The 15,054-nt window shown below is 39.3% G+C and overlaps 1 protein-coding gene across 4 annotated transcripts in view; it reads right to left on the bottom strand.

Moving 5' to 3' along the window:
• The window catches only part of FRMD4B (FERM domain containing 4B), a 293,677-nt gene that overhangs the window by 74,612 nt on the left and 204,011 nt on the right, over nucleotides 1-15,054 (bottom strand). For all 4 annotated transcript variants that reach the window (XM_045529652.1, XM_045529650.1, XM_045529648.1 and 1 more), the window contains one exon: nucleotides 13,279-13,363. In XM_045529652.1, coding sequence (XP_045385608.1) covers nucleotides 13,279-13,363 — 85 coding nt within the window. The remainder of the gene's footprint in view (nucleotides 1-13,278; nucleotides 13,364-15,054) is intronic.

Genomic DNA, 15,054 nt, shown 5'->3' with positions numbered 1-15,054 from the left:
AGGGAAAGGTGAAATATTTATTATAAAACTTGCAATAGCCCTTTAAAATACAGTATTAGATTTCTTTGTTCCTTGTGGAGTGCCTAGTCTTCAAACCAGTTCTGATGTTTAGTTTAGTGACTTTACTTGGTACTATCTTCTGATGACTGGTTATTATAATAAGGCACATTCACTCATCTGTAGACAGAACTTAGAAGCTGCAAAATTCAATTTCTCTTCCTGATCCTTTAAATTATTTCTGAATCTTAAAATGAGCTGAGGATTAAAACACACACACTCACATGTGTGCAAGCGTACACACACACACACATACACACACACACACACACATTCGCATATACAAACACTGAAATCCCAAATGTTAAAACTCAGTCAGGTTAGCAGATCTACTGAATGTATTTTAGTTCTTGGTAACTACTTAAATTGTTGGTTGTTGAACTACATGAAATAATTCCAGGACAAGAACCATGAATGTGATGCTGAAAAGAATGGATTGGTTACAGATGAATATGCTTCATGTTCTGGTTGGTTAAATTGGGCTAAGGCTAATCCTCTTTCTTAAGGCACTCTCAATATGGATAGTAAGGGGTCTTTTCCATGAATGTGTACTTAAAAAAGTCTCTTTGGGCTGGGCTCATGCCTGTAATCCTAGCTCTCTGGGAGGCCAAGGTGGGAGGATCACTTGAGCTCAGGAGTTCAAGACCAGCCTGACCAAGAGTGAGACCCTGTCTCTACTAAAAATAGTAAAAATTAGCTGGGTGTGGTGGCGCATGCCTGTAGTCCCAGCTGCTCGGGAGGCTGAGGCAAGAGGATCGCCTGAGCCCAGGAGTTTGAGGTTGCTGTGAGCTAGGCTGACCGCTATGTGCTCTAGCTTGGGCGACAGAGTGAGACTCTGCCCACCTCCTGCCCCCCATCCCCCCAAAAGTCTCTTTGCCATAAACAGGCAGTTAGAACTGTACAAAATTATCAAAATGTCTTTCTAGGCTTTAAGAGAACATTTCCCTCTCAAAAACAGTCACATTTTGAGTATACAGGAACTCATTCTTGACTTTTGGAATGATGCATTTCTCTAATTTTTCTTCCATCCCTGCTTTTTTGCTGCCTATATGGTAATTTTACCTCTAGTAAAAAGAAAAAAGGGAAGTCAATTATATTCAGGACAGCTTGGCTGGATGGTCGGGGTGGTAGGACATATTAGAAGACTTGGCTAAAATGAGGTTTCAGGATTAACTGGATTCCCTGTGTGTATACGCTCAATGCCCTTCTGTCCTGCAGGCAATCAAAAGTTGATGACTTATTTCCTCCGAACTCTAAGGAAAAAACGTTTGAATCTAAGAGCAAAGAAGTGTGTTAACCTATCCTTGTAGCTGATTTTACGATTCTCCTAAATGTCTCCAAAAGACGTTTACAGTGAGTATAGCAGCAAAGGTTATAACAGATACGCTGAGATTTCTGTGCTTTAAAACCTGATCATGCAATGCTAAAATTGTATTCCGATAGGCTCAGTATATTAAATTTCAAGGTTACGAGTACACTGTCAACTCTGGAAAATTGAATTTAGGAAGAGTAGCTCTATCTTAGGTAGTGAAAACAAAATAAGATTGAAAGCTGAAAATGTCTAACTTTATGGCTGTTACTCAGAATTGATTTTTAATTTGACTTGACCCTTTCACAAGCCCATTTTGCAAAATTTGATCAACTTAGTTGCTAATGTAAACTACATTTATTTTGCTCACTAGACAAATATTCACTGAGGGCCTACAGAGCGTGCCAGGCTCTCTGTGTTAGTGTTCAGAAGATAAAGATGTACCCTGGTCTCAAGAGTTAGTGCAGTTGAGGGGTTGGGTAACAGATGTAGAAAGGAACAATTCAACACAACAGGAAGAGTTACAAGTATTTAAAGGATGTTTTGGAGATTGGAAGAATCTAACTCTCTTTAGGAAATGGTGAGGTGGTAGACAAGGGAAGGAAGAAATTGCTTAAGGGGCAGGGACTCCAGAGTTGAGTTCTCAAGGGTGGGTAGAAATTTGTCAGCGGGGAAGGACAGGGGAGAGAAAGGCATTCAGCAGAGGGACAAGTCTATAACAAAGAAACGCATGGAGGCTTGAGAAAGACCAGAAGGTATCATCAGGGAAGGAGCAGTTATTTCAGTCTGACCACAGGGTGAGTGTGAGAAGAGCTAGAGTGATGTGCCCAAGGCTTGCATGTCCTATAAAGGGGCTTGATATGCAATAGTAGTGATAATAATAGCAAAACTATGAATAGCTCTGAGGACTGAATAAGAAGGAAAAAAAATACGAATAGCTAAAAAGGGTCTGTGTCAGACACTGTTCTATACACTTTACATATATATTAATGCATCCATTGAGGTAGAAACTATTACTATTATTATTATTATATATATATTTTTTGAGACAGAGTCTCACTCTGTTGCCTGGGCTAGAGTACCATAGTGTCAGCCTAGCTCACAGCAACCCCAAACTCCTGGGCTCAAACAGTCCTCCTGCCTGAGCCTCCTTGAGTAGCTGGGACTACAAGTGCATGCCACCATGCCTGGCTAACTTCTTCTATTTTTAGTAGAGACAGGGTATCGCTCTTGCTCAGGCTGGTCTTGAAATCCGAGTTCAAGAGATCCTCCCGCCTCAGCCTCCCAGAATGCTAGGATTACAGATGTGAGCCACCATGCACAGCCTAGAAACTATTATTATCTTCACTTTATAGTCAATGAAACAGAGGCTTAAAAATGCAAGTGACATTCCCAGGAGAGAGCCAAAGCCATGTTTTTGAACCCAGGCTGCCTGGTTTCAGAGTCCAAACTCCCATAATACAGCCCCTCTGTAGGCTGCTGGGAGCTGGCTAAGATGTTAAGCAGGGGAGGTGGTGGGTACTAGCCTTAGTGATTTTACATTCTTTTTTTTTTTTTTTAAGAGACAGGGTCTCACTCTGTTGCCCAGGCTGAAGTGCAATGGCATCATCATAGCTCACTGTAACCTCAACTCAGCCTCATGAGTAGCTGGGACGACAGGCATGTGCCACCACACCCAGTTATTTAAAATAATTTTTTTTTAAAGTTCTGATTCTCTGGTTGAAATTTTTTTTAATTTTTTGTAGAGATGGAGTCTCACTATGTTGCTCAGGATGGTCTCAAACTCCTGGCCTCAAAAGATCCTCCTGCCTTGGCTTCCCAAATTGCTGGGATTACAGGTGTGAGCCACCTTGCCCTGCCTGATTTTACATCCTAAAGTGCCTGAATTCTGCCATCCATTTGTTCATTCTTTAATCATTCACTCATTCATTTATTCACTCATTCAACAACCTTTTACCTAACATCTAGGCCCTAGAGATTCTCACATAAAGAAAACCTGGTCCCAACCCTCAATGTGTTAGTATATATTTAATGAAATAAAAATGTGAATTTTCAAGGCCTCCTTGTGCTCTTTCTGCATGCTACATACTGATTCTTTAAACCTAAGAACACACAGAGTACAGGATGAAGAGAAGACAAGATCAAAGTAGCTGAAATATATAAAAAGTTAAAAGTCTAACAAAACTGATCTCAACCAAACAAAAATATATGCACAAAAAAGAAATGTGTCAAAATAGTACCATTTATTCTCTAGTATTGAGATTATACATCCCTTTTTGATGTGTTGAACTTTTGTGCATTTTCTAAATTTTCTACAATGAACCAGTATTATTTTTACAATGGGAAAAAACATGCTGGTTGCAGTTAATATTAATAGTATGCCTTTTGCTTTTCTAGATAAAGCAATTAAAAGTTTTTAATGTCCACTGAGGTTTGTCTAGTGAGAAAGAGGACTGTTTTTCTAATGGAAAGAAAATGATTAGCAAAATGTTTTTATTCTCTTGATACAGCTTTGATGAGGTTAAGTTTAGTGAATATACTTTTGTCTTTGTTTTTCTGATTTAAAATTAATTCAAGTTTCCTGTTTAGAAAACTGGAAAAGTATTACTTAGAAAGCAAAAACTTTTGCATAATCTCACTCCAAGAGATAATAAAAATTCATACTATGCTATATATTTTTCAATTTTTTTCCTATGAGTACATTATATGTAAGTAAATAATAGTTAATAAAATTATGCTATATTCACTATTCTGTACCTGGATCCTTTTTATTTTTATTTATTTATTTATTTATTTTTTATTTCAGAGTATTACGGGGGTCCAAATGCTTTGGTTACATAAATTGCCTTTGCACCACCTGAGTCAAAGCTACAAACATCCCATCCCCCAGACAGTGTGCGCTGTACCCAATTCTTCTTAAATTTAACAACATAATTTGAATTTGTTTCCATGTTAGTCAAGGAGGCCTATCCTGTTATTTTTGATGGCTGTACAATGTCCCACCATACAAATAATTTGTAAATTATATAATCAATTCCTATTCAAGTATATTTAGGCAGTTTCCAGTTTCCTACCAGTAAAAATAACAATACAAAAGATTTTTATATATGTATCTCTTCATATTTCAATAAAATCTTCCATGGAATAGATTCCTACACTTGGTATAGTGCTAGGTGGCAAGATGAACTCTTAATTTTAATGGAAATGGCCAAATTGCGCTCCAGAGCTACATGGGCTTTTAACAGAGCTTTGATGCCTCCAGATTCACACGCCCAAACGCAAATGGCATTCAGATACTAAGGGCGTTATGCAATGTGCTCTATCACCCTGAGTGTGGTAAGAGCACCTTTTGGGATGATCAGTTGAGACTCTCACCAAGTCCACTGATGAAAGGGCATGCCTAATAAGGTCTCGGTCAAGACATGGGGTAAGAGGGAGGATAAAAATAAACATGATTGCATAGTCTTGCAATAACTATTTTTTAATAGGATTACTAATGTTTGGCTCACTTGTATTTCCACATTTGTTCAAAGCACAGAGAGATGAGTACTTATTACAAAAAAAAAGGGAACACAGTAAAATCTATTAAAGCCATACTGAGCCATTTTCTCTTCTGTCTTGATGTTATCTACTCCTGCTAAGCTTGGAGCAGAGGGGGTCCGAAGTGTTTGGTACCCAGGTCAACCTCTCTTGACTGACTCCAAAGATGTTTTACTTAAAGAGTCGAAATAGATCTTGGTTTTATCCCTGAGGCCAGACTTAACAAGCAGCAACACTCAAGAGGCTTATAGTTGTCTTTTTGGGCTTTATTATTTAATAGTATGGTATATGTCTAGAACAGCATTTTTGAAAGTATAGTGAGTGGTCCATTAATAAGTATTGCTTAAAAGAATTCCATATATAGATAAGTTTGGAAAATATTAGGTTAAACAACATCAAACAAGTTTGTGTATTGCAAGACTTCTTGAAGCCCTAATATGTCAAGGCATGTGGTGAATTTCCAAGAAAGTAGTATAATAATCAGTTTCTTAAACTCTTTTTGGTATGAAAGTATCTTGTGATCCTGAGCTAGATTCTTGAGCTAAGATCTAAAGTATAATAGGTGTGTGTGTATGTGTGTGTTTGATTTTAAAATCCTACTTCTGTTTGTAAGATTCCTCATATTGCAGAGCTAGGAAAATGTCCCTAACTGCTTTTTATACTACTTTAGGAAAGAGCAACAAGTAACATCAAAGGATTCCAGGCATGCTCAGTCTCTCCAAGGTCCCTGGCATCTTTTAGAAATATTATGTCTTGGAAAGTATCATCAGACATATTGCCTTTAAAATAAACACAATACACACTATACACATACAAATGAAAAGATCCTTATGACTTAGGCCACGGGAAGGTCTGAGTGCTAAATATTATACTGATAATCATCACTCATCAGAGATCCTGGCCCTTAACAGCAATGCACTAATTTTTGTTGTTGTTTAATGAATGAATGAATGACAATAGACAAATACAATGGTTTCTGGAGCCAGACCACCTAGGTTTGATCATCCTACTACTAATGAGCTACTTAACCTTGGCCAAATTATTTAACCTATTTATGCCTGCATTTCCTCATTTGTTGAAGTAGTAATAAATAACAGTAGCAGTTGTTCGGAGTGGTAAATGAACTAATACATGAAAAAAATTGGTTCCTGCTACTTGGTAAGTTCTCAGTAGAGTTGAGCTGCCCTCCTCCTCCTTCCCAGCTCTGCAGAAAAGGGAGCTGAGGTGTGCATGGTCTCCACCACAGAGCACCCTGTGGGCCCCACTTGCTTTCCCACATTTTCTGTCTTTTCATTATCATCAGAATGTTACACACACCGAAAGGGACAAGATGGCCAATACTATTTTAATTTGCCAAGCTTATCTTCAGATCACTGATTTTAAAAAAAGGGTGGTGGTGGTAAATGTCGGCTGGTGACTGAAATCACAGATATGGCTGGTCCAGGAGGCCTCCAAGAATAATAACCCGGGGCAAGCCCACAGTCCCACTTCACACGCTTAGGCTTCTCCCAGCAGGCAACAGGTTGTCCAAGGTGGACCGCAGCCTGTATGTCGAGTGCTTCCAGGGTTCCCCAGTATCAGTTTCGGGATTTCCACATCATTGCCACCTGGCACAGGTGGTTGTTTGGGGAAGGCAAGGTGTGCTCCTCTGCATTCTTACAGAGGAAGCCAAACAGGTCCCGGGGCCCTCACTTAAACAATGCCTCAGACAACAGCGTGTGCTCTGCCCAAGAACACTTGATCCACAGGGGCAGCTGCTAGCTTTCTTTTAGGGTCTGTTCCAATATGACTGCAAATGCACTCCTGAAATATCCTTTCAGAAGTGGTGTTTTGTCCCCAAGTCCAGCCCGTAGCAGCCCCTTGGCTCCTAATGTACACAAACATCTTCACCACTATGGGTTAAGAGCATCAACATGTACAACAGTGTTTGGAATTAAGGCAAAGAGACAGCTTAAACTCAGGATGCCATGGATATACCTATTCCATGAGGCAAACAATCATCACCCATCAAGAGGCAGTGTGTGTAGTGGTTAACCACATGGACTCTGGCACCATATTGTCTGGGGTGAATCTTGCTCCTCCATGGGTTAGCCATATGACCTTGTGTATGTTATATTACCTCTGAACCTCAGTATCCCCATGTGTAAAATGGGGGATAATGATAGAACTTACTTAATAAGGTCAGAGTGAGAACTAATTAATACACACAGTAAGTACCTTGCAAGTCACATGTATTCAATACTTAATAGTTGCTGTGGTCTGCCCTACTCTGTAAGCAGTGGGAACAACAGCCACTGAGTTTTAAGTTACTGAAGACACTTTTGTATCCAAAGAACAATGACTAAAAGGAAGTTGAGACAAATGAGAGATGCTTTTAAGGGCCAAGGTCTCCTGATGGCTGGTATAACTAGCCAAGGACAGTTTTCCCGCCTACTAGTTCTCTGGCAGTAAGCAAACTATCTAACCACTCTGTGCCTCAGTTCTTTAATTTGTAAGAGGGGATCATAAGTTTCCTCCTTTATGGGCTACAGTGAGGATCAAAAGCAATGAAATGGACACCACTCAGCATTGTGCCGGCTCATGATGAATGTTCATAGAAGGCTCTTTGGACATTTCTTTCCTTTCTATTAGTCTCAGAGCTAGAAATGGATTTCATATCTCCTTAAGGTGAAATGTCGTGTTTTTTTATTTTTTATTTTTTTTTTTATTTTTTAACTGCTAGTAAAGAAGAGGAGGAGAATTGAAAAGATTTCTTTCTAGAGTCTTGTCTCCGGACCTTGATTCATATTTCTCAAGGCAAGTTTTAACATGTATTAAACATTCTGTAGGTTTAACATACAGAAAAACCCTGTGTTTCTTCAGTTGAAGTGTGCAGAAGAATCACTCCAAAACCTTTTTAAAAAGGCTGATTTTCAGTTCCATCCCCAATTCTGAGTCTGAGGTCTGGAGAGTGGAAGAGAGACAGGAGCCTAAAAATGTTCCTAAAAATGAGGGTTTGTTGTAAATCTGATAAAATAGACACTGGTCACCCAGCGAAAAATGCTGCCATAATCTCACTGTATCATTTTGAAATGGGAAAAACAGGGGCTCAGCAAGGTTAAGTGCTTTTCCCAAGATCACACAGCTGGTACAGCCCAGAGATAGCCCTAGACCTGAGACCTTTCCTTAGAGTTACATTTCCTTGTAAAGATCAAAACACATTATTTCTAGTATATTTTCTCATATTGCAAATTACAGCTGGTCATGGTGAATAGAAAACAGAAACACCCAATCATTTGTATTACTTTATAAGGACAGGCATATATTAAGCTACATTTTATCAAAACTACTACTAAGGTAGATTTTTTTTTTTTCAGGGAACAAATTTTATTTTCACTGATATTTAAATTGAGATTTAAAATATCAGAAGGAAAATCAAGAAATCCTCAGAGCACTTCCAGTTTTAAACAGCCTTAAACAGTGTTGACAGGTAGCAGGCACCCAATAAATAATTGCTAAATAATGCTTTTACATCTACTTAGCTCTAACCATGGTTGAATTTGGCCTATACATCAATGGCTTCACAACTGACATCTACAAGAACTAGTTATCTATAAGACTATTGACCTTTAATTAACATCTAAAGATTAGAGAAAAATCTAACAGGCCTTTGATTTTTTAAAAAAATATCAGACTGGACATGAAAATTTCTCACTCTTTCTCACTCATTCTTTGATGAAGATTGTAATTAGTGTTGACTACAGCATTGCTAAATGTTATTCAATAATACCTGGAAAATGAAATTTTTAACATTATAAATGTTCAATTTCTCAGTAAATATAGATATTTTCATGTGTTTCCTCCTAATCAAATTATACATTTTTGTTTATCACTTGCCTTCTTGGGAAACAAGGGTTGATCATCAACAACATTTATTCATCTATTTAGCCAAAAATTCACTGAATGCCCAATTTGTGCTACATTGTGTACACAAGAGTTTTCCGGTAAACAAAAGTGAAAAATCTTTATCCTTTTTTCAGACTATCCTGGATATCCAAACTTAGAAATTGAGGCACAGTATTTCTTTCAACACATTTAAGTGTTACCAATGGTTTATTCTTTATGCAGTATGGGCAATGATATTTACAAAACCATTAGGACCTACCCAGTGTTTCGAATGACATACTCATGAGGCTGAACTTTGTGACTACAAACCCATATTTACATAGCTATGTAGAGCTTCAGCCACTGTATTAAATCTTATCACAGCCATATTTCTTACTAACCAAGTATGTAAAAAGTCATTGTGGTTTTGTCAGTATTTGCAAATAAGAACTCTCTTTTCCTGCCTGGATATTTCTGTCCTCGGTGGCAAGAAGGAACTAGCTGTAGGGGAAAGCTGTGTGGCAGGGAAGAAGTGTGTGTAGGGGGTGATTAGAGGTGCTGAACATGTCACTGGTGGGAAGAATGTCCTCTGCGCAGTGTGGAGGGGAGCCCCACTCACTCTCAGATCTATCAGGGAGCCCTGAATTAACAGCAGCTACCAACCATCAGTGACTCACTTTGCCAATCAATAAATCCACCTACATGTGTTCTACAGCTGAGGCTATGTTCTCATTGGACTTATTTACTCCTGTGGCCATGGTCCAGATGATATTCCTTATGTGGAATGTTCTCAAATAATCATACATCTTAAGAAATTACTTGAGAGGTCCTTTACCAAAAGCTACCTAATCCTGTAACATCTCTTGGAATTGTTTGTTACCAGCCATCTGTACAATAATTAGATAGAAAATATCCAACTCTAAATTCCTACAATTAAATTTTATTTTATTACTTTATTTTATGTTATTTTTATGGTCTCCAGCCTAGAGAATCTATGACTAAATTTTTAAAAATTATCTCAAAAACAGTCATAGTCCTTTACAATATTATGGTTTTTTTCTTTTTTCTTTTAGCACATTATGGGGGTATAAATGTTTAGCTTACATATATCGCCCTTGCCCCACCCAAGTCAGAGTTTCAAGCATGTCCATCCCCCAGTACAAAATTATGCTCTGTAAAACTTCTAAATTCTTTGACAAGTCAGGAAACACTCTCACTTAGAAAGGAGCTCCCAGCAACTAACATTCATAAGATGGAGTAGAATTTAAAAGAATTCAGATTCTCATGACTTCCTCAAGACAAACACAATTTAGCATACAAAGCTACCAGAGAAATATCATGAGTTAAAAATTTGCATCCTAACTGTCATTGCATTAGCAACAAAGCAAACAAGTGATCCAGAAGACGGTTTCATTGGACCCTGGCCAGCTGGGCAGTGAAACATATCACAAGGGGCAATTGTATTTCTCCACACAGGAGAGGGTGGCCAACTGCGGTTTATGAAATGCGTTCCTGACTCAGTAAATGCTGCGTTTGCTATATAGGTATCTACTCATCAGTCAACCCTCAGTTTTGAAGGAAACTCAAGTCTCAGAAAAGAGGGCTGTAGTGAAGCCTTTGGCGGTGGGAACATTTTACTTTCCCCATAGAATTAGCCAAAAACTCTGGTTTGAATATTTTCACTTCTGACAACGAGGAGTAACAGGGACTGAATTTACCCTCTCACCTGAAAAAAACTTAAAAAATCAGACAAACTGTATAAAACAACAGTTTTCAAAACGCTGAATATCTGGCAGTGAAGGACAGTAAACCCTGAACAAGGTGAGCCCTCCGACTGCCCCCACTTACTGTCAAGAGAGGGTTCCAGGCTGTGGAGGGAGAAACACAGTGGAACATGGTGAACTCTCTGAGTTAAGGAAATGGAGCTGAGAGACTGAGGAAGTCAAAATGAATAGAATTTGCAGAACAGAGCACCAGAGAAAAGGCAGCTGCACAGAGGGAGAACCCTGAGGACCTCAGAGGGTCTTTTTCAAGTATCCAGCAGAATACTGATCATTCCATGGATGAAAGGAAACAACCCAAAATGGGGGACCATCTGAAAGGATGACAGGGAAGAGTGCGTAGTCTTCATACAGGGCTGGAAACAGTGGCTGATCCCACCAGCCAGACTGGAAAAACTCATAATTCATGGGGCATTGAGTAGAGTACTCAGAAAGTCAGTAGTGGGGAATAATTAGCTGCAGAATGAGCACTGCTCTGGGCCAGCCTAACAAATCATAAAAGACCTGAAAAAAATCAACCTACATCCCAGTAATTAAACTGCACCCCAAAATAAATGTCAAGAGTATTTATAGGAGTACAAAAAACATACAGCATTCAAAAGATAAAATTAACAATGTCTAGCATCCAATAAAATATTACCAGACATTCAAATAGGCAGAAAAACAAGATCCATAATAAAGAGAAAAATAAATCAAAACCAACCAGGACTGACATAGATATTAGAATAAGTAAACAAGGACATTAAAACAATCATTATAACTCTATCTCACATATTCAAAAGGTCAGTCATATGCAAGATGTAAAGAAGATTCAAATCAAACTTGTAAAGATAAAAACTCCAATATGCTGCATGAGATTAATGGCAGATTAGATTGCAAAAGAAAATATGAGTGAAATTGAAGACACAGCAATAGAAACTATATAGATAAAACACCAAAAAAAAAAAAAAAGCTAAAGAAACAGCATCACTGAACTGTGGGACAACTTCATATGGCCTAGTATATGAATAATTGGGCTTTACAAGTAAGGCAGGAGTGAGGTAAAAAAAAAAAAAAAATCTAAAGAAATAATGGCTGAAAAATTTCCAAGTTTGATGATAACAATAATCTAAAGGTCCAAGATGCTCAATAAATGCCAATCACAAGAAACAAGAGGAAAGCCATTCTAAGGCACCTCATAATCAAATTGCTCAAAGGAGTGATAAAGAGCAAATCTTAAAAGCAGCCAGAGAAAAAGACATTACATATAGAAGCACAAAGATGACAGCAGACTTCTCATCAGAAACAATGCAAGAAGATAGGGAATCAATATTTTTAAAGTATTGAAAGAGAAAAACTGCCAACATACGATTCTATACTCCGTGAAATATCTTTCAAAACCAAAGACAAAGATGTTTTCAGACACAAGCTGAAAGAATTCATCACTAGCAAGCTCACACTACAGGAAATGCTAAAGGTAGTACTTCAGGCAGAAGGAAAATTATAACAGACAGAAATATTGATCTACACAAAGGAACGAAGAGCAACAGAAGTGGTAACTATATGGGTAAATATATAAGATTTTTTTATATTGTTTAAATGTCTTTAAAGATAAATGAATGTTTACATAAAAACAACAATGTCATTTGTATCTATAACGTATCTAAAAATAACTGCATGACATCAAAAGCAGAAAGGATGAGGGAGAGAAACAGAAGTATACTATTGTAAGGTTCTTGTGCTACATGTGAAGTGGTATAATATCAATTGAAGGCAGACTGGATAAGTCAAAGATGTATACTATAAACGCTAAGGCAACCATGGAAATAACAGAGCTATAGCTAATATTCAACAGAAGAGGTGAAATGAAATCATAAAATGCTCAATAAATCAAAAAGAAGGCCTGGAAGCAGTCATGGAATCTGGACAGGGAATTCTGAGATCCTGAGCATTGAGACCATAACATACAAGGGAGGAGCTAGGCTCCCGATGAGCACCTCTTGGCCCACGGCCTCCTTCCCCTTGCCGTGGCTTGAGGAGGCCAGAGTGGAGGCCTCTAAAGCAATGCCAGTCTGCAAGGGGATAACACAAAACTTGGGAGTGTTTACAAACTTTTATAGCAATTTGACATGGCTGCAACATCCCAGCATGGGATTATTTTTCTAGTAATGCATGTTTATTGAATTTTATAAAAATAATCTGCCCTTGATGGATTGGATAGAAATAAGAAATAGTAAAACAAATCAAAAAACCCCCTGGTTTCTCCCCACAGGCAGCTAAGTAAACACGTGGCTCTGAGCAGCCCCGCTTCCCCAGATCTAAGGTGGGTGGCATGTGTGTGCAGAGTCTGAACTGATCTAAGACTCATTTTGAATTGTGGTAAGTGAAGGGCACACCTTGTTAAAAAACATTTCTGGCCTAGAGGTTTTGATCGTAATCTAATTGATCCAACTTTGTGCCTTTCTGGGTCATTCTGTGCGGAGTATGCGCTGCATTTAAAGAGGTGGTGATTGTGTGTAAGCAGGACTCCTCTGCAGATGGTTGTCTTCCCAGCTCAGCATTTGGGAAAAGCTGCCATTTGGGTGTGTGTTTGTGTGATGGGGGTGGTGAGGAGTGGTAGGAAATATCCACGGAGAAGAGTGAGGTCTTTTTCTTAGTTTGAATGTGAGAACAGAGGAAGACCATTTCTCCCTGTAATTCTTGTAACTCTTGGGGCATTAAATGAACAAGACAAGCAGGGCACCTTACCTTGTGTACACAGGACTTTGCATTCAGGAAAAACAGCTCCACGGTGGTTTTATCCTTTAAGAACGATATGCTCTCAATGTAAAACCTGAAAAACAGCACAGGAGTATATTCCTTCAGATTTATTTCCTTTTCTCAGCATGGTTTCATGTCTTCATTTACTGTTCCCCAAAAGCAGAGAGAGAATTTTGAAGAACTGTTTGATGATTGTGCTTTATTTTCCTTTTTTAAAAAGAAATCTGCAACGTGTGTGTACACTATGGATGTATGTGAATGTATACATCCCTGCAGATAAAATCTTACAGAGTGTCTCTGTGTGTTGGAAGATGAGTTAAAAGAGAAACCCCAAACGGTATCCAACTGCAAACACAAATTTATCTGGTGTTGCTCATTCTTTGAAATGCGTGCTGGGAACTCACCATACCTCAGATGGCTTCCAAACAAAGCCCAGGTGAACTCTGAGAGTTGAAAGCTCCAGTCGGCTGAGCAAGCACTAGATAATTGAACCCCGAGGCCTGCTGGAGGCTCAGTGGTTTTCAGACTCATGGGTCTGAGGCCCCCACGCCTACCTCGCCCCCATCTATGGGGAGTTTTAATCACACCCGCCCCCCTTCTCTCTCATCCTTCCAGGCACCGGGTTTTCCCTTGGCTAAAAGCCAAGCTCTCCGTAGCCATCAATCTTGGTCTTTTCTCATGCAAATCAGGGTATTAGGGGCCTCACTCTCTCTCCCCACCCCCTTTCCTAGGATCTTGCTTGTTCATCTGCGAGACCACAGGTTTCAGGCCCCTGTCTTCGGAGAGCTCTGACAGCTCCACGGTAGGGAGGGGAGGAGGCTGAGTCTTTAACAACTTTGTTTTCACCGTCTGGTCATGATGAGGCTGGCCTGCAAAGGCTGGTGCCGTGTGGTGGGCGACTGGGCAAGCTGGGGCCCAGAAGTCATCCTCCAGTCCTGGGGCCCAGCTTGATGAATCATGCACGAAGAGACTAACACCCCAGGACAGCTCACAGCTTCACGTCTGGAGAGAACTTGCTCTCAGATCACTAGGAGTCAAAGTCAGCCAGGGCTAAGGTGGCAGTTCCACAGACTCGCGACAGATTTGGGCATTTGCTGGGTTCCGCCCCCCTTCAACAATGATGAAACATTTGATAAATAAATAACAGCTGAAAAGGCTGTAAAAGATTTTATCACTGAGATGGTAAAAGCATTTGAAAAATTCTACACCTTAATGTTGAATCATCAAGGGAAGTTCCAGAAAGAGAATAAATCCTTTATATTTTTACTTATAAGGGTTTGACTCATAAGGGAGATTAATGAAGATGGAGGTGTGTTAGATTTATGCGAAGAGAAAGTTGGGTACAAAGGCAGTGAAGGAAATGAGGAGTGGGGGAAAAATAGGCTTTGGAATCCAGAAAGATCTAGAATATGGCTTCTCATCTCCACCATTTATTAGCTGTGCAGCCTGGGGCAAATGACTTAGCTTTTTTTTTTAAGAAACAGAGGTCTCCCTCTGTCATTGAGGCTGGGCTGGAGTGCAGCGCGTGCAGGCCACCGTGCCTGGCATTCCTTGTGTCTTCTCTGGAATGGGTGTTATGACTGAACTCACCTCTGAGAGAAGAACTTTTATCTGAGGAATGCTAGTCCTTTTAAATTATCTGGCCCAGAGAGGCATTAAAATAAGACAGCCATGAAGTCCTACTTCTCCCCTTGAGCTATGTGTTCATCTCTAGAAACTGCTTGCTATTGCTACAAGTAGTTATAAATTAACCTAATAATACAG

The sequence above is a fragment of the Lemur catta genome, chromosome 18 (genome assembly GCF_020740605.2).
Source record: "Lemur catta isolate mLemCat1 chromosome 18, mLemCat1.pri, whole genome shotgun sequence".
NCBI classification, from domain to species: Eukaryota; Metazoa; Chordata; class Mammalia; order Primates; family Lemuridae; genus Lemur; species Lemur catta.
Note: the sequence above shows the minus strand (reverse complement) of the source record. Positions and strands in the feature narration are given on the sequence as shown.